Raw genomic sequence first — 19,402 nt, forward strand, 5'->3', positions numbered from 1 at the left:
GCCATTCTCCTGCCTCAGCCGCCCAAGTAGCTGGGACTACAGGCACCCGTCACCACGGCTGGCTAATTTTTCGTACTTTTAGTAGAGAAGGGGTTTCACTGTGTTAGCCAGGATGGTCTTGATCTCCTGACCTTGTGGCCCACCTTGGCCTCCCAAAGTTCTGGGATTACAGGCGTGAGCCACCGTGCCCGGCCACAAGCTGTTTCTTAACTAAGCTTCCGAAGCAGGAACTCCTCAAGTGTTAACAGGCAGTTTTACTTACAGTAGTAGTTATATGCTAATGCTGTTTGCAGAATTTATTTTCTCTTTAGCGTTCGCAGAAGTACTACCACATGGAGACAAAACAAAATAGTAAAAATAGTATAGGTAGTAAAAAGGCCAACACCAAGAAATTTGGGGCCATAACATTATAAAAGGTTGAAAATATACTTTACATATTTGCTAAAAAAATTAAGTCTAGTACTGCCTTAATGCTTGGTTCCTCTATCATTAAATGGCATTTCATTCAGTATATGCTGAACTCTTAGATCAACTTACTACTGAATACAAAGCTAAGCAAACCTAGACATTTTAGCTGCTGCCACCGTATATTATCACAGTACATAAGGAATCTGTTCTATCAGCATTACTTAGGTATCCTCACTCCTAATAGGCAGAAAGCAGTTTTGAAGTAAAGTTAAATTCCTCACTTGTTAAACACAGCAGACTTTCAAGCGTTGGACAAGACTTAAACCACTTCCTTTAAACATGTTCATAAAGCATTTTGAGAAATCAAGAGATGAAAGGCGCTATGTAAGTACAAAATATTCAAGACAGTTTAGCAAAAGTGCTACTTTTCTATGATGATGGAATGGTTGTGCTAGTCTGAGGGGAACACCTCCTGAGGCTACTGTTCTTGCTGTCATTATTAACAGAACAATGGAATTTTGACAAAGATGCCATCACTTCATATAATTTTTATTTGGCTAACTACTTTCTATTAACCAGGTGACAGAAAATGAAATTAAGCCACTTATTCCACATAAACCAATACTTTATCAAAGTTCCGCATTTTACAAGTCATGTTCAAAAAACACACACAAATTAGCATTTTGTACACAAATGTTTATTTCTCAATTAAACATTCCCTTTAAACACAAGGAATGAGTTCTAAATCTTCATAAAGATGAATTAAAAATGAAATCCCTCCAGTATAGTGTATGTAATCACTGTGTTCTTGGTCACTACTGGCATTTACTGCTTAACATCAAAAACAAAGACAGGTTATTTAAAAATCATGCTACTGGATTTCTAGCTCTTCCTCTATGACCAGTTCTACACTGATCTGCAATGTTTAAAAGTTTACATCACCAAATCAAAGCAAGTTTAAGGTGTGAAGTAGCTGTGCATTAAACACAAAATAAACAATAAAATTATAAGATATAGTCAAGTTCATAACGAATATAGGTGTTCTTATCATCGTTGTAGATTCTTGGGTAATGTGCTATGAGAGCATCCTGGGAACCAATGTAGATGGAGTTGTAAATTTTCCAATATACATCTCTGACTTTCCGGGCTGGGTGAAACAGACCCTAAAATAATATTGAACAGTTACATTATTTCAATTTTCAAGAACACACATAACCTTAACAAAATTAACAAATCATAAAGATATGATTCAAAATTATTTCCCTTGGGGAGTGGGGGGGGCCTAGTAATTATACAAAGCTAAAATGGAAGAGACAAAACGCACTCCCCCGTCACCACACAATTGTTCTACCATATGGCACAATATACCCTGTTGATAATCAGGAAAAGTAACTTAATTCAACACACTACTTTTCTTGCTAAGTAATCTTTTAAAAACCTTTAACTTACAGGGAGTGGGGGGAAAGGGGAAGGAGAGCATTAGGACAAACACCTAATGCACGTGGGGCTTAAAACCTAGATGATGGGTTGATACGTGCAGCAAACCACCATGCCACATGTATACCTATGTAACAAACCTGCACATTCAGCACATGTATCCCAGAACTTAAAGTATTATTAAAAAAAAAAAAAATTCACCGATTAAAAAAAAAACAACTTTAACTTACCTGTAAACAATACTGCAACATTCTACATGGTCCAATAGCAACTCTCAGACCCTCTAGGGCTCCCATAACTGCCTGAATTACATGAGGAGATGTCTCAAACACATTGGGCCATACATAGTTCAACAAGTGATTCAGTGAATCTTCACAACCAAATCCATAAACCCCAAGTGACATGTGCTGTACCACTGCACTAGCCGTCTGTCTGTGTACAAGGTCTCTATAAGGGAAGGGAAAAAAGTCCTTTAAGATACAGTCTTATAAGAACGGGGAAAAAATCCTTCAAGATATGGTCTTAGTTTTACAGGAAATATTCACCTGCCCATTGGAAACGAAATTACTAATTCAGTGCACTGAATAGATGTGAAGTCATCCTAACATTTCGTGTGTCTAATATATCCTTTAGAATAACTAATGCTTCCACTTGAGAACTTTTGCTTTAATGACTCAAGCTTCACTATGGCTCAACAATTAAGCCATATTTTCTAATTAACTTTTTTTTTTTTTGAGACAGAGTCTCACTCTGTCGCCCAGGCTGGAGTGCAGTGGTGTGATCTTGGCTCACTGCAACCTCTGCCTCCCAGGTTCAAGCAATTCTCCTGCCTCAGCCTCCTGAGTAGCTGGAATTACAGGTGTGTGCCACCATGCCCAGCTAATTTTTGAATTTTTAGTAGAGATGGGGTTTCGCCATGTCGGCCAGGATGGGCTTGATCTCTTGACATTGTGATCTGCCCGCCTCAGCCTCCCAAAGTACTGGGATTACAGGCGTGAGCCACCGCGTCTAGCCTTCTAATTAACTTTTAAAAGGAATATGAGCAGGAGGGCTCTGTGAAGTCTTGGCTTTATTATGCTATTAAAGAGGAGGTATGTGATTCTAATGTATGAATAATAAACGGTAGTATCTTAAACTTTTTTCTCTTTTTTAAAATTACTTTTCAGGCTGGGCATGGTGGCTCATGCCTATAATCCCAGCACTTTGGGAGGCCGAGACAGGTGAATCACCTGAGGTCAGGAGTTCTAGACCAGCCTGGCCAACATGGCGAAACCCCGTCTCTACTAAACATACAAAAATTAGTCAGGCGTTCTGGCGCACGCCTGTAATCCCAGCTACTCGGGAGGCTGAGGCAGGAGAATCACTTGAACCTGGGGGGCGGAGGTTGCAGTGAGCCAAGATCGTGCTGCTGCACTCCAGCCTAGGCAACAAGAGCGAAACTCTGTCTCAAAAAAAAAAAAGAAAAAAGAAAAATTATTTTTAAAAATGTTTATTGTTAGAGATATGGAGGGCCTCGCTATGTTGCCCAAGCTGATCTTGAGCTCCTGGGGTCGAGTGATCCTCCCACCTTGGCCTCCCAAATCATTTTAAACTCTTGATTATAAACTTAAATCTTTATTAGTACTTCAGATACTGGTAAATAATAGGTAACTAAATTAAAATTAAATTCCCTTCTCACGTAAAGTTTAAGTTTCAATAACTCAATCTGGGGAGAGGAAGATCAACAATTTTTTCAAACCTACAGAAGTAACTATCATCTCCTATGTTAACTGAGTTTATGTTCATGAAAAATCAATCAGTTATTCATTCCACAATTATTCAACCAAGTATGAGCTCACTGGCTAACACACTGGGATTTGCAACGGGTATGAAAATGAGTTTCCAGGCCAGGCATAGTGGCTCATGCCTGTAATCCCAGAACTTTGGGAGGCCAAGGCCGGTGGATCACAAGGTCAGGAGATAGAGACCATCCTGGCTAACATGGTGAAACCCTATCTCTGCCAAAAATACAAAAAATTAGCTGGGCACGGTGGCACATGCCTGTAGTCCCAGCTACTTGGGAGCTGAGGCAGGAGAATCACTTGAACCTGGGAGGCAGAAGCTGCAGTGAGTCGAGATCGTGCCACTGTACTCCAGCCTGGGCGACAAAGCGAAAGTCCGTCTAAAAAACAAAATGAGTTTCCACACTTTGCTCCAAAGATAGTAACACAGACCATATCAAAAGAGAAAAATACCTGTATTTACTAATATTCTTGTTTTTCTTATTTATTTTAATAATGTCATTCAGCATAAGAATGAAGCAGTATTCCTCATTAATAAAATTTCCACCTGAAGTATTCTTTTCATTTAGTAATTTTCAATGGAATTACTCCCTCCACTTCTTAGTACACAGAACAAAGTTTTTAACTGCAGGTGACATACATTAATGACTGCACTATGGTCCTCATGCACTTCTCACTGAGGAATATGGAGCAAGGGTGATTTACCCTCATTTTTTTTAGCCCTGGGCAGCCAGGCTTTTACAGAGCACAATTCTTACTTTGCCTCCATGTCTTGCATATACACTTTCTGGTGACTTGTCAAGTCCAGTTAAGTCTCCCTTTCAGAAGGTTATTAATGAATAACTTTAATCTGTACACAAAAGTATGTGAATGGGCTCTGATTTGAGTAACTTCTCTCTCCTGAAAAATAAGGAGCCAGTGAAACAGTTCTTTCCCTTACTATGTCTGCACTTTCCTTTGCACTTTCTTCAGTTACTTCTGTGTTTAAGGCTGTGCATCAGTCTAGATGGTAAAAGGTATTAGCAATCTGTCAAATAACTCGAACAGTACTGTACTGGTGGTCACTATCTGAAACACCAGGGACCTGCAATAGGAAGAGTGTAGCTCTGGCAGGCTATGTTCAGTAATTCAAAGGCTTAAGAGAAACCTATCCTTTACCTGCAATAAAAAGCTAAAAAGATCAGGTCTCTGCCACACTGATTAGCTCCTGCTCATCATGTCCTCTAACTATATTTGACCAATTTTGAAAACAAAAGATTATCAATCAACCCTTTTCAAAATGTATTTAGTTCAACAGATATGAAGAGATTTAAAGGGGGTGGGGGAACTTGAAAGAAAGTCTGGGGAATCACTACAGTGTGCACATTATTTTAAAATAATAAGTCATATTTACGATGTCCAAAGACTCCAGGCTAGCATTTTTTTCTTTAACTACATTACAGTAAAATGTCATCTAATAACTATTTCAGGATATTCTAAAATGAAGGAAGAGTTATAATTATTTTCTTGTCATCAGTTCAAGTCACTTACCTATCCATTAAAGCATCTTCAAGTAACGGTGTTACAGCATAAATGTAGTCTTTTCCCATTTCACCAATATATTCAAACAAGAAGGAAAGTGACTTTAACACTCCATTTTGAACATTCAGTTCAGGAACTCTGTATTCATTCATTAAGGCAGGGAGTACTGTGAAGGGTGAACATGTTTCCGCAACAATAGCTATTGCTACAGTGGTACAAACTCTGTTCTGCCTTTCTTGAACTTTGAGGTTGTTTAGAAGTGTAGCCAATACATCATGAGGGCTGAAAAAAAAAATGGGTCAACAAGCTGTTACATTATAAGTCAAAAATTTATGGAAGAAAAAAATGCATAAAGATGAAAACTTTTAAATATTAATAATTACAGGGAACTCAGTAATTTTATAAAACACAATACTTCCAAGTCACTGGCATTGTTTCTACATTAAAATTTCATATAAATTAAAAGGTCAGTTTAAAAAAGTTAACTCTGAGAAGATCAGAGGTCACAGCTGTACAAATTTTAAAAATTTTGGCCAGATGCAGTGGCTCACGCTTGCAATCCCAGTACTCTGGGAGGCCGAGGCAGGCGGATCACGAGGTCAGGAGTTCGAGACCAACCTGGCCAACATAGTGAAACTCCGTCTCTACTAAAGACACAAAAATTAGCCGAGTGTGGTGGCACACGCCTGTAGTCCCAGCTACTTGGGAGGCTGAGGTGGGAGAACCACTTGAACCTGGGAGGCAGAGGTTGCAGTGAGCTGAGACAATGCCATTGCACTCCAGCCTGCGTGACAGAGTGACACTCCTCAAAAAAAAAAAAAAAAAAGTAAGTTAACTCAAATTAATTTTCATATGTAATTTTCAGTTTTTAAACTTTCTGAAATATAAAGAAATTTAACTAACTGTTTAAAGTGAGTAATTCTGAGTTGTCAAAATGGGCACTAGAACTAGGTAGGAGTGGTGAGGGGAATATCTAAATTGTGGTCTCCCATTATAAACCATATAAAATCTCTTTTCTTTTATCTTCCCTCCCACACAATCTGCTGCATCTATTTGCCTCTTCTTTGACATAAACTTAGAGGGACATTGGGGCTAAAAGCTTGCACGACAGCTATTCACTATAAATTTCTTGACTCCATCACCACTGAAATAAATATTATGCTACCAAAATAGGAGAGAAATTAGTGTGTGTTAGGGGAGGGGGTGTGGTCTGGTTAATTCTACCTAATTAATCAGACGTTCACATGTCATATTCCTTGAACACATTTTCTTAAGCCACATGGACATGTGGTGCCTCGTTTTCTATAATGACTTTTTTCCTACTTTAGTTGTGATGGAATGGAAGCAAACCACCATAGATTATCTCACAAAGCAGCTATAATTCAGTTAAATCCGTGGAGTAATGTTAGAATAGCATTTTTGTTGGTTTTTTTTAGAGACAGGGTCTCGCCCTGTTGCCCAGGTTGGAGTACACTGGCACAATCACAGCTCACTGTAACCTTAAACTCCTGAGCTCAAACAATCCATAATACAACTTTTAAAACACATAAAGCATTAATATGAGACTTAAATGATGCTGTGAGACTAAAAATTTGCCTTAATAGTTTAAGCAATACCCTAAAAGACCAGTACACATTTTGTATTTTTCTGAAAATGGTACTGTTTCCCTCCCTGAAAACACCTAAAGTATAATTAAAGTAAATCTTAAACCCTTCCATCTATTTTAATTCAATTAAGAATTTAAGACTACAGGCTGGGTGTGGTGGCTCATGCCTGTAATCTCAGCACTTCTGGAGGCCAAGATAGGTGGCTCACTTGAGGTCAGGAGTTCGAGAACAGCCTGGCCCACATGGTGAAACCTCATCTGTACTAAAAAATACAAAAATTACCTGGGCGTGATGGCGCATGCCTATAGTCCCAGCTACTGGGGAGGGTGAGGCAGGAGAATCTCCTGAACCCGGGAGGTGGTGGTGGGTGCAGTGAGCTGAAATCAAATCACTGCATTCCAGCCTGGGTGACAGAGCAAGACTCCGTCTCAAAAAAAAAAAAACAAATTGAATTTAAGAATACATTCCAAAAATCAGAAGGTCAATGGTTAAATGAAGAGCTTTCTCAACTGCATTATTCAGACCATGCCCATGCCTCAAAAGAGATTTCTACATGAAGTACTTTTCAACACCACAACGAATTTATTATAATTTTTTTTTTTTAATGGAAGTAAGTGACACTCACCCAATGGCCTTTGCAATATAACCAAATGTGTTGACTGTGGCTCTACGAATAGCCTTTTTGTGGGCTTTTAAGAGCTCTAAAAGCTCAAAGCAAATCCTCATCCACTCTCTTGCAGACACATATTCAGCTCCCCTAATTTAAAAAATACACATATTATTTGTGACATTAGGAAAAGTTTTAAGGATAAATTTGCAAATTCAGTTCTAAAAACATGATTGTTAACTCATTTTAAGCATTAAATAAGAGTTATTCCTCTTCAGAAAGGCTGAAGAGTTAGTCTTACAGGTTTAGTCCTAAAATTACATGGCCACCCCATTACCATCCAAATTGAAATTTGACTGAAAATATTAATACTAGACAGCCTAATCATATACACTTATATTAGTGACATTAAGAAAATTTTGCTAATTGAATACAAAATGGCCAAATTTGAAAACTGATACTGCTTATAAAAATGTGTGGGTAATCTGCTTACCTGTCAGCAATACGCCCAACAAGATCAATACAATTCTCTTGTACTTTTTCATGTCTGTTCTTTAAGATGGGGGTGAGTCTAGGCAGCAGATCTTTAATTGGTGGAGTCATCTTATGCATACCTATTTAATAGAAGTCAATAAACTATCAACATTTGAATTGCAACTTTTGTTCACTTTCCTTTTACTTAGCGTCATATACGACTATGCATAAATATAAACTTACAGCTGCCTATGGAAAGAGAAAGCCGCGGATTCTGACCAGACTCAGAATCGTTTTTAACTTTTATTAACAATTTTTGATTATGTATAGAAATGAAAGAAATCAGTGAAGTGATTTAAAGAATGATGGATACTCAATAACAAAAAAGTTTTGTTTGGTTCTGAAATGTATTTGTGCACTGACATTTAAATATGGGGACAGCTTATGTTCCGGCCGTACACAACAATATAAGCCAGAGGTAAACATGTAAATAAAGCAAAAATTTCCAGAAAGGGCCCCCTTACCCTTTAACTGCAAAACAAACAGATCTCCAGTCTCCCTGCAATGCAGGGCATACTTGGATGGTATTTACACCTATGAAGAGAGAAAAAAGGAGGCAGCTGGCAGGGGCTCTTGCTCTAACTAGAATCACTTGCTCTGATTCTCTCTCCATTGCTCTTCCCATGCCTCTCTGACAAACAATATGGTTTAAAACTCCCTGCAAACCAGAGCCCTACAACTGGCCATGTAAATGATTTTTGGCAAGTGGCTATCTTCAAGTATAGCACTGGGCTGCATTGGAGATTATATGCAAATACAATAGTTTAAAAATGTATATTGCATAAATACCTCTTACAAAATAAGAAAAAACAGTGGCTCTCTCACAGTCAGCCATTTTGACTTCTGCTAGGTTATCAGAGCCTCTAAACTCTGCAGGAGTTACATTTGGCAACAGTTATAATCAATTTAAAAAAAAGATTAAATACAAGAAACCATTTGTTTTGTCATACTGCCCTAACAGAATAAAAACTTTGCTCTCCATATCCAAGACCATTTGTAATATAGCTGTGTTTTGGGTTAGAAAACTGAATGGACAGTATTGAAAACTTGAGTATGTAAATAAAGACAATAATTTGATCAGTTCACTTTTCTGATTATATTCCTTGAAACTGATGGCAAGTAAAAAACCTGTCATAATCACTAATTCAAGGTTTAAATATACACATATAGTTCTAAAACTGAATTAAAACTTTAGGTTTGCCTTTTCCCCCTCGCAGCAGAACATGGCAGAATATATTTCACCTGAAACACTATTTCTACTAGGGTCCTGTATTCCAAGACTTCAAAGCTTTTTGAGCTGTGACTACTCCCACCTCTCCTGTAGGTCCTAAACTTGCCCTTTTTTTCTCTTTAAAGTAAAATATAAATGGGTTTTGGGAAACAAAACTTTTGTGACATCCCCCGACTTAACTACAATCTTGAAGTGCTTTTAAAAAAGTAACAAAAACCTCCCAAATCCTAAATAAGACTTTACTTACAAAAAAAAAAAAAGAAAAAGAAAATTAAAACAAGAAAAAGTCTTATGTAACCAGCAAATTTCATACCTATGACATTTACAATGGCCTTCAGTGCTCCAAGAATGCTGCCCAATACTTCAGGGTACTCTTCACCCAAATACTCATACAACACAACACCCAAGTGTCCCATCAATTTTTCCTATAATAAAACAAATAATGTTAGAATGTTACTATTTACATTAAACTATTTGGTGAAGAAGTAATAATTTGAAAAAGAAGTTTACCTCTTGACAAGTCTTCATGACAACAGCAGTTCGAGAAATCAAGTCAGCTGCCTGCTGCCTAACTTTTGCAGATTTGTTATTTAAACGCCACAAAACTGTACCACAGATCTGAGGCAAGTATGGTTTGACTCGTTTGCCAAGAGCATTAACCACTGTGCCAAAGCCGTTCAACATTACTGAGTCCTAAAAAATAAATTTTAAAAAAAGACACATTCATTTGGTTTATGACTGCACAGCTGAAATATACTAATAGTCAACCTTTTCTAACCACCCAAACATCTGTGGTTGTTTTTTTACATCAAATCTTAAAACTTGAGGTAGAATAACATTTTTTGGTAACCGAGTGAGCATATTAAAAATTACTTCAAATTCAATTGCATTCTAGAAAAATTTGCTTGACAACGAATACGTTTTTCTACAAATATTAAAGTCAGTAGCAATGTGCCATAATTAGTTATCATTACCTCTGTAGTCTGTTCTTGGAAAGCATAAAGAATACCATCAATCAATTGTTCTTCAAGTTTATGATCAATATCTGCTGCTCCCAAGTTGCCCATAATTTTCTCAATTGTCTCCATCACCATTTTTCTGTACTGTTCAGCTTCATCTTTCAGATCATCCACAATCCTGGATATAATTTCTGCTGCACCTACTTTGTTTGCCAACTCCACAGTAGTATCAACTAACTAAAAAGAACAGAAAAAAAACGTTTTAGACTGCTTTTCCAAGGACATAAAACATCATGAAAACCAAATACACTAAATACACTACTTATTTAGCTAATGAACATAAGAATGACTCACTGCTATTTATTAAAGTTGAAGAGAAAAGTGACCAAACATAGAAAAATGAGTGTAAGTTAACATGATTCAAGGTAAAACTGTGTCCATGTTTCATCTAGCCAGATAAAGCACTGAATTTACCACACAAAAACATCAATTCACAGTTGGGTATTAATCCTTGAATCCAAAATCAAAATGGAAGTTAACTGGCTGACTAAAATCCATCTCCTCACAGTTGAGTATTAATCCTTGAATCCAAAATCAAAATGGAAGTTAGCTGACTAAAATCCATCTCCTTTCATAATCAAGCACATATAAACTGTGAGATAATTAAGATAAAAAATAATATGCATTCAAGTCGACTAAAGAATAAGTCAAAAGGATTTTTGAGAATATTCTTTTAAAATAAAAGCTTACCTGTCGGTAATTTCTTCTATCCAAAGCCATCCTGTGCTGCCAGAAGTGTTTAAAAAAGGGAGGAAGAATCTCTGTTTTAATGTAGTTTGCTTCTACACCATCTGTCCCACAACACTGTTTTACCACCTAAAAGGTTAAAAAACAGTAATAATAAATTAACTGACTTGAAATGAACAGACTACTCATTGCTGATTACGTAATTTTAAAAAATAAAATTTAAAAACAAATGAAACAGTACTGGTGTAACATACAGTTTTTTTGTTGTTTTTAAAAAACACTTGAAAATTATCTTAGAACCATGAAACAAATCCAGTTTACATTAACAAATCTGGAATAATTACCTTCAGCACAATCTTCTTCATTTCCTCATCAGGAGATTGGAATTCTCGAATAAGGATTAACATCACTTCTCTAGTATAGTAGTTGGCATATTCTGCATCCATAAGAGGAATAAGATACCCAATAGCCTTCAAGAAAGCAGCCAAACCCTATTTTTAAATAAAAATATATGTACTTTAGTAATTTAGATTTTTGTCACCTTAACTTTAATGAAGATAAATCAAAAGGTAATTGGTGGATTTACCTTTCCTCTGTGTTGGCGGATACCCTTCCATAAAGGCTTTAACACAGAATCAAAAGATTCGATACCATAAGGAGTTGCTGCTTCAGCCAAGGCAGCAATGGCCAAAGCACTGATGGTCCGAACTTTCTGCTGCTCATCCACAAGACCTACAAAACCAAACACAGGTTTTAACTATGCCCCAACATTACCTAAGTCACACAATGTCATCCAGATTCTCGCAATATATCAACTATTTAGCCAAACTACAGAATACGTTCACATTAAAATTAGGTAAAAGCAAAATATGAACCATAGCCTGTTAGCAGATAATATTACAAACCCATCATAAAATCTATAGTTTGTACAGTTATGCCTTTCCATTTATCTCCCCAAATCAGTAGCCCAAATTTTAGGACAGCTGTCTATTAAAAGTAGACAGGCTGTGTGTGTACCTCTAGTCCCAACTACTCAAAAGGCTGAGCAGGAGGATCACTTGAGCCCAAAAGTTTGAGTCCAGTATGGGCAACATAGTAAGACCCTGTCTCTTAAAGAGAAAAAAAAAAAAAACAACAAAGTTACATTACAACTTACCATGTTCAATGATTTCAACTAAACTTCTAAGATGTGGCAAGATGGCACAGCCCATAAGAATAGCTATCTGTTGTACAATCTTAATACCAGTGTGTCTCGCTTGCCAGGACTTCTTGCTTTTGCACACAGCTTTTAAGAAAGGCAATAAAGAAGGAATGCCCAGGGCAGAGGCTACAACAGCAAAAGCTCTAGCTGTTGTGTTACGGACATACTCATCCATGTTATCTATATCAGGTCTCATGGTAGAGATCATAGTAGCCAGACCAGCAGCCTAAAAAGTAAACAAAGAAAGGACAGTCATGAGTTGGTAATATTAATCTTCAACCATTTCCTTCCATAATCAAATAATTCCATAAACAGAAATAAATTGTCTTCTCTAGAAATTAAATGTAAATACCTTTGCCAAATTAGAAATGATCTCTCGGCCTTCCACTCTAGCATAGTAATCTTCATCAATCAATAGTGGTTCAATGACCACAAGGATCTGAAAAAGAGAAAAAAGAGAAGCAGCTACACTTTCACATCAATTACTGATGAAATACTCATGTACAGAATTAAACATATACAAGAAATTTAGAATTATCAGGATTTTCGTTAATCAAGGGACAAACTGTTTAAGAATTTTAATTACACAAGTTCAAACTCCAGATAGAGATGAAAATTTAAGAGAACTATTAGTGACACACTAATATTCAATATTTTTTAAAGAAATAACTTATATGCCCTATGAACATACTGCACCATAATTACCATCGGTGAAAAAACTGGTTCTTAATACTAGCTGGCACAGTACAGAATCACATATGTTCTCATCCTAATCTAATCTCAATAAAAGCAAATGAAAAAATTAAATAATATGAACGTCTTATGGCAAAGATAACAAAAACTAATATCTGTACATCTGTATAAAACTGTATTTGTACATGTATGATGTGTACTTGTGCAAAGAAAAAGGTCTAGAGGGATATGTAAATTTAACATTGATTAACTGAAAAAGTTAAAATATTAAAACTATCAGAAACACTATTAAGAACAAACCTTATGCACATATGGACGAACTAAGTCATCAAGTTTGTATAGTATCCTATCAATAACTTTCACAAGTAAATGACGCTCTTGATCCTCAAGTGTAGGAGACATCAGTAGAGGAAGAATCTGATTAAACAAAGGACCAGCTCCAAATTCACGAGCTTTATCAGTAATCTGACGCAATGCAGCCTGGGAAAAAGAGCAGAGTAATAGGTGTGGTTTCTTTACAATCAAGCATTTTGAATGAGCAAATTACTTGAAGATTTTCCATAATTTAATATGTGTTTACTTTTACACACATTTTACACAGACAGCATTGAGTGCATTTCCATCCAAATTACTCTGGAATTTCAACTACTGAAATAGAAATTTTATGTTAATTCAAAAGAGTAATTTAATAGAACAAAAGAACCACAGAGGTATGTACCAAATTAGCCTTCACTTCCCCTAAAGTATCTTCCATTTCCAAGGCACATATAGTGTTAATATAATCCCTCACTAATTTCACTAATTATCTTCAAGCTTTAAGCATATTTTAAAGGCCTTGAGAAATGGAGAATCTCGTGTTTCAGCATCTTTATTAGCTTTTTTAACCAAAGAATTCTGTGCTAACTCCAGCTGGGCATGGTGGCTCACACCTGTAATCCCAACACTTTGGGAGACTGAGGCAGGAGGATCTCTTGAGCCCTGGAGTATTTAAATAATAAAAACAAACGGCTGGGCATGGTGGCTCACGCCTATAATCCCAGCACTTTGGGAGGCTGAGGCAGGTTAATCATTTGAGGTCAGGAGTTCAAGACCAGCCTGGCCAACATGGTGAAACCCCGTCTCTACTAAAAATACAGAAATTAGCAGGGCGTGGTGGTGCACGCCTGTAGTCCCACCTACTTGGGAGGCTGAGGCAGGAGAATTGCTTGAACCCAACAGGCAGAGGTTGCAGTGAGCCAAGACTGTACCACTGCACTCCAGCCCAGGCAAGACAGCAAGACCCTGTCTCAAACATATATATATAATATTAATAACAAAAACAAGCAAAAAAGTTAAATCGTTCACACTACATAAATTTTTTTCCATCATGCTACGTCCTTGATAAAGATGAAGAAAGTAATTATAAATTCCTAAACACAAAAATATAACACTATCAAAAGCTAACTTTTTTGTGGGGAAAGCTTTCTAAATAACCTTTACCAATTTGGGCTACTTGGAAGAGTAAAGGAAAGACCACACTCCAGCGGGTTATACCAATAGTTCAGTACTATTTTGTGGCCTACATTTCCTGGTGAAAAAATTAAAAACATTTTTAAAAATATAAACTTGGCCAGGTGCAGTGCCTCACACCTGTAATCCCAGCACTCTAGGAGGTAGGCCAAGGCAGAAGGATCACTTGAGACCAGCCTAGGCAACATGGCAAAACCCTGTCTCTACAAAAATTACAAAATTTTTTTTTAATTAAATAAATAAGCAACAAACATGACAATTTAACAAACTGAGACTTACCTTTCTCATTGGTGGTGTTCCATTCTTAATTTTTAAAAGCAACTTCATTATTTTTCTCTCTTTTTGCTCTTCTGGACTAAGTGTTGATTCATCAACATCAACCTACAGTAAAAAGAAAAAAATGTTAAGGGAAGTTGAAATGTTATGATTTATAATTCTGGAACAAAATTAATAGTTTATTTCTGCTAGTATCACTTACCAATAGTTTATCAAAGTACTGAATATCATCAGGCTTTAAAAATGGAAGATTTCCAGACGGCTGATCATTAACACTTTTCATAGTTCTATCTTCAGTTTGCATGTGGAAACCAGTCATACCACCCAAAGGTGTTGGAGTAGCTGTCAGTTTTCGAGCTGGAGTTCGAATAGGAACATAACCAGCTGGAGGAGGAAGTACCTAATAAAAGTTATAAGACAGTTTAGGATTTTCTTAACTTAAAAAACAGCATAAGAATCAATATTTGCACTTAAAATATTTTAGTTTATTAGCTAATAAGATTTTCATTTGCTTGGAGACAACATCTATCTTGCTTTTCTATCTTAATTAGAAACCTAAAATATCTGCTGCTCATCTGCTGATTATATCAGTGGTGTAGGGAACTGAGGAAATACAAGAGAAGAGCTTAGAAAATACCGATCACGTTCAAACATGTTGTGGGTCAAAATGTCAAATTATTAAAAATTTGAAAATTATAAAATCTGAGTCAGCAATTCCAAAAAACTGCTCTAGTTGAGCAAATAACATTTCATAAGTATTTATATAAAATGGAAATAAGCTCATATGGGGCATATAACATAAAAAGTTTTATTTTAGTATTAAAATATCACATAAATTCCTGTACTATAAAATCTTTTAAGTGTAAAACTCTACAAAAAATTAGTTAAATGCATAAAAACTAAAACCAAAATGTTTGCCAAAGCCCTGTAAAATACACACCACCTGATCAAACCTTTTGCAAAACAAGTAAAATTTCAAAAAATGCAGGCTGAAAATCACACAGAATTTTTTTTTTTTTTTTTTTAAAGCTGGTAACAGACTTAAAAAAAAAAACAAAACACAACTTCTGGGCAGGCCAGGTGTGGTGTCTCACGCCTGTAATCCCAGCACTTTGGGAGGCTGAGATGGGAGGAACGCTTGAGCCCAGGAGTTTGAGACCAGCCTGGGCAACACGGCAAGACCCCATCTCTATTTTATATAATTTAATATATAGTAAAAGAAAAAAAATACAGCTTCCTGGGGATATCGATAAACCTATACATGTCTTCTCCAGTGAGCCTAAAATTGTTGTCTATTAAAGATTAAATTATGTTAAATTTACATTGATGCTATCTGTACTTTGTACAGATATTTTTTGTTGCTAGTTAATGTCTGCACCAGCAGACCACTAGCAATTTGGATAAAGTGGATACTGTATAGACGTGAGACCTAAGGAAATCAATGTCAAGTCCACAGGCATCACTTGCCATTACGGATTTAAAGGTCTACTATATTTTTACATTCACTAGTAAGGATGTTGCTTATTAGTAGGATTCACTAAGGGAGACTTTTCCTCCTAATGACTCTAAGGAAATCAATGACTACGACTGAGAAAGACACTCAGGCAGTCAACAGTAAGTTGTATCTATACCCACAGCATTGTGTGGAGGCTACGAAAAGCTTTAAGGCAAAACTTCATGCAAACTTGAAACAAATACTCTAACATAAATAACAGGGATCAAAAACAAAACAAGGCTGGACACAGTGGCTCATGCCTACAATCCCAGCAGTTTGGGAGGTCAATGTGGGAGGATACTTTGAGCCTAGGAGTTTGAGACCAGCCTGGCAACACAGTGAGACACCGTATCTACAAAAAATAAAAAAATTAGCCAGGTATGGTGGTGCATGCCCGTAGCCCCAGCTACTCAGGAGGCTGAGGCAGAAGGATCACTTGAGCCCAGGAGATCAAGGCTGCAGCGAGCTATGTCAGCGCCACTGCTCTCCAGCCTGGGCAACACAGTGAGACCTTGTCTCTAAAACAAAACAAAATAAAACAAAAAACATATGCATGAACTGTTAAAAATCAATAGTCATTAACAGAAAAAGCTCTGTAAAGGCCATCAGATGACTTACAAAGTTATCTGGTTCCCCTTGGTTATGATGTCAGCTATATGACCACAGGCTATCTTCAGACTAACAAATACTCCCTGAGTACGAGGTACCTAGAAAATTTTATAGTTCAAAATAAATTTTAGGTTGACATGGTAAAAAGAAGGCTGGGCACGGTAACTCACACCTGTAATCCCAGCACTTTGGGAGGCTGAAAGGGATGGATCACTTGAGGTCAGGAGTTCAAGACCAGCCTGGCCAACATGGTGAAACCCTGTCTCTATTAGAAATACAAAAATCAGTCGGGCGTAGTGGTAGGCGCCTATAATCCCAGCTACTCGGGAGACTGAGGCAAGAGAATCGCTTGAACCTGGGAGGCAGAGGTTGCAATGAGCTGAAATCACGCCACTGCACTCCAACCCGGTGACAGAATGAGACTCCATCTTAAAAAAAAAAAAAGAATATTCTTTGTGTCCACTGACAATCCATAAACTTAAGTATACAAAATCTTGGTGAAGCACCAAGTAAAATAACCACAATCTAAATAAGCTTATTCCTGGGACTGCTAGAAAACTGAAGCACCAGCAGTTCTCAAAGTATAACCAATAGACCTGTATACAAGTCCTCCAGATGTCTTTCAAATAGTAATAGAATCATGTTGTTCATTTCTTTTCATCTCTATTTGGAACTGAAATATACCTGGAAATAGCTAAGAGAATGGAATGACAATAGTGAATTTGGGCAAAGCCAATGCAAGTTCGATCAATTTTTTTCACTATTTAAAATAAAGGCATATCCTAAATACATCATATTTGATGTACTACCTTATATCCTTCTGGGAACATAGCATCTAATTCCTCATCAGAAAGTGGGCGATTTCTCTCATCAATTTCTCTTTCCCATCGCCAAGCCTGAAGCTGTTCAGGAGTCATACTCATTATGTGACCTACCAAGAAAAGCAAAGTTTTATATACTCTATAGTGCAAGACTGTATTATTACATATACCTTTGCGATAAAAGAGAATTAAGATCAAGCCTATTATTTATTTTGCTTTTACATTATAAATGCAAACCAAGACTTAAATTTTTATATCTCTTTATTCTTGCTAGAAGTTGACATTAATAGCACACAGAATACCACAAAGAAAAAAAATTAAATAATTTATGGAGAAAAAAACAATTATTTCCAATGAGAGAGAGAGTTCTACCTGGAGTAGGGGTAGCCATGTTCATGGCTGGTGTGCCAATTGGTGTTTTTCCAGGGGTCAGAACTGGAGTGCTTCCACCCATCTGACTAGCTGGTGTTTCATCCCACCGTGATTTTCTTTTACTGGCTCCAGGAGTCGGTGTTTCACCAATAGAATCTCCACCTCGATCCGTTCGAGGAGTCTCAGCCCATCCACTTCCATGCCCAGGAGTGTCTTTAAAAAGAAAGAGTGAGTAAAAACACAATTTTAATTCCTGTTAAAATAATATTCTTTATTCTCAAACAGTTATACTCAAAACTATCAAGTTCTAAAACAGAATATTCCTAAAATGGTGACCCATTTAAAGTTGTTTGAGACCAGCCTGACCAACATGGTGAAACTCCGTCTCTACGAAAAATACAAAAATTAGCCAGGTGTGGTGGTGGATGCCTGTAATCCCAGCTACTCAGGAAGCTGAGGCAAAAGAATCTCTTGAACCTGGCTGGGCACGGTGGCTCACACCTGTAATCCCAGCACTTTGGGAGGCCAAGGCGGGTGGATCACAAGGTCAGGAGATCGAGACCATCCTGGCCAACATGGTGAAACCCTGTCTCTACTAAAAATACAAAAAAATTAGCCGGGCGTGGTGGCGGACGCCTGTAGTCCCAGTTATTTGGGAGGCTGAGGCAGGAGAATGGTGTGAACCCGGGAGGCGGAAGTTGCAGTGAGCAGAGATTGCGCCACTGCACTCCAGTTTGGGCGACAGAGCGAGACTCCATCTCAAAAAAAGAAAAAAAAAAGAATCTCTTGAATCCGGAAGGCAGAGGTTGCAGTGAGGTGAGAGCGCACCACTGCACTCTAGCTCGGGTGACAGAGTGAGACTCTGTCTTAACAAGAGCAACAAAAAAGTAAATTTGATGTTAGGTACATTTTTCCATAATAAAAAACAAAAGGTAAGCCAGGCACAATGGTTCATGCCTGTAATCCCAACACTGGCAGGAGATCACCTGAAGCCAGGAGTTCAAGACCAGGCCAGGCAAAAAAGCAAAACACTGTCTCTACAAAAAATTTAAAAAGTAGCCGGGGACTGGGCACGGTGGCTCACGCCTATAATCCCAGCACTTCAGCAGGCCGAGGGGGGCGGATCATCGGAGGTCCAGAGTTCAAGACCCGCCTGAGCAGCATGGAGAAACCCCGTCTCTGAGGCTGCAGTAAGCTGAGATCGCGCCATTGCATTCCAGCCTGGGCAGTAAGAGCAAAACTCTGTCTCCAAAAAAAAAAAAAAAAAAAAATTAGCCAGGCATGGTGGCATGCCTCTATAGTCTCAGCTACTCAGAAGGCTGAGGCGGGAAGATCGCTTGAGCCTAGGATGTCAAGGCTACAGTGAGCAAGACCCTGTCTCTAAAGAAACCAACAAAATCAAAGGTTACGGCCTACTAACTTTACTTTAGCCTAAGGTTCTTCCTTAAATCTTAAACCTCTTCAAGAAGTAAAAAAAAAGCCGGGCGCAGTGGCTCAAGCCTGTAATCCCAGCACTTTAGGAGGCCGAGACGGGCAGATCACGAGGTCAGGAGATCGAGACCATCCTGGCTAACACGGTGAAACCCCGTCTCTA

General features: G+C 37.6%; 1 protein-coding gene across 1 annotated transcript in view; it reads right to left on the reverse strand.

The window, feature by feature from the left end:
* Positions 1-1,083: 1,083 nt before the first annotated feature.
* SF3B1 (splicing factor 3b, subunit 1, 155kDa) overlaps positions 1,084-19,402 on the reverse strand; it is a 61,757-nt gene continuing 43,438 nt past the window's right edge. Inside the window, exons 8-25 of the mRNA XM_011989190.1 lie at positions 17,809-18,061; positions 17,425-17,546; positions 14,714-14,911; positions 14,515-14,616; positions 13,027-13,206; positions 12,386-12,472; positions 11,989-12,259; positions 11,419-11,564; positions 11,177-11,323; positions 10,836-10,961; positions 10,101-10,322; positions 9,637-9,819; positions 9,440-9,551; positions 7,855-7,975; positions 7,380-7,511; positions 5,157-5,429; positions 2,076-2,292; positions 1,084-1,571 (exon numbers count right to left, since the gene is read on the reverse strand). Of these exons, the coding sequence (XP_011844580.1) occupies positions 1,413-1,571; positions 2,076-2,292; positions 5,157-5,429; positions 7,380-7,511; positions 7,855-7,975; positions 9,440-9,551; positions 9,637-9,819; positions 10,101-10,322; positions 10,836-10,961; positions 11,177-11,323; positions 11,419-11,564; positions 11,989-12,259; positions 12,386-12,472; positions 13,027-13,206; positions 14,515-14,616; positions 14,714-14,911; positions 17,425-17,546; positions 17,809-18,061 (3,051 nt within the window). The 3' untranslated portion in view covers positions 1,084-1,412. The remainder of the gene's footprint in view (positions 1,572-2,075; positions 2,293-5,156; positions 5,430-7,379; positions 7,512-7,854; positions 7,976-9,439; positions 9,552-9,636; positions 9,820-10,100; positions 10,323-10,835; positions 10,962-11,176; positions 11,324-11,418; positions 11,565-11,988; positions 12,260-12,385; positions 12,473-13,026; positions 13,207-14,514; positions 14,617-14,713; positions 14,912-17,424; positions 17,547-17,808; positions 18,062-19,402) is intronic.

This window comes from Mandrillus leucophaeus, unplaced genomic scaffold (assembly GCF_000951045.1).
Source record: "Mandrillus leucophaeus isolate KB7577 unplaced genomic scaffold, Mleu.le_1.0 Scaffold1093, whole genome shotgun sequence".
Taxonomy (NCBI): Eukaryota; Metazoa; Chordata; class Mammalia; order Primates; family Cercopithecidae; genus Mandrillus; species Mandrillus leucophaeus.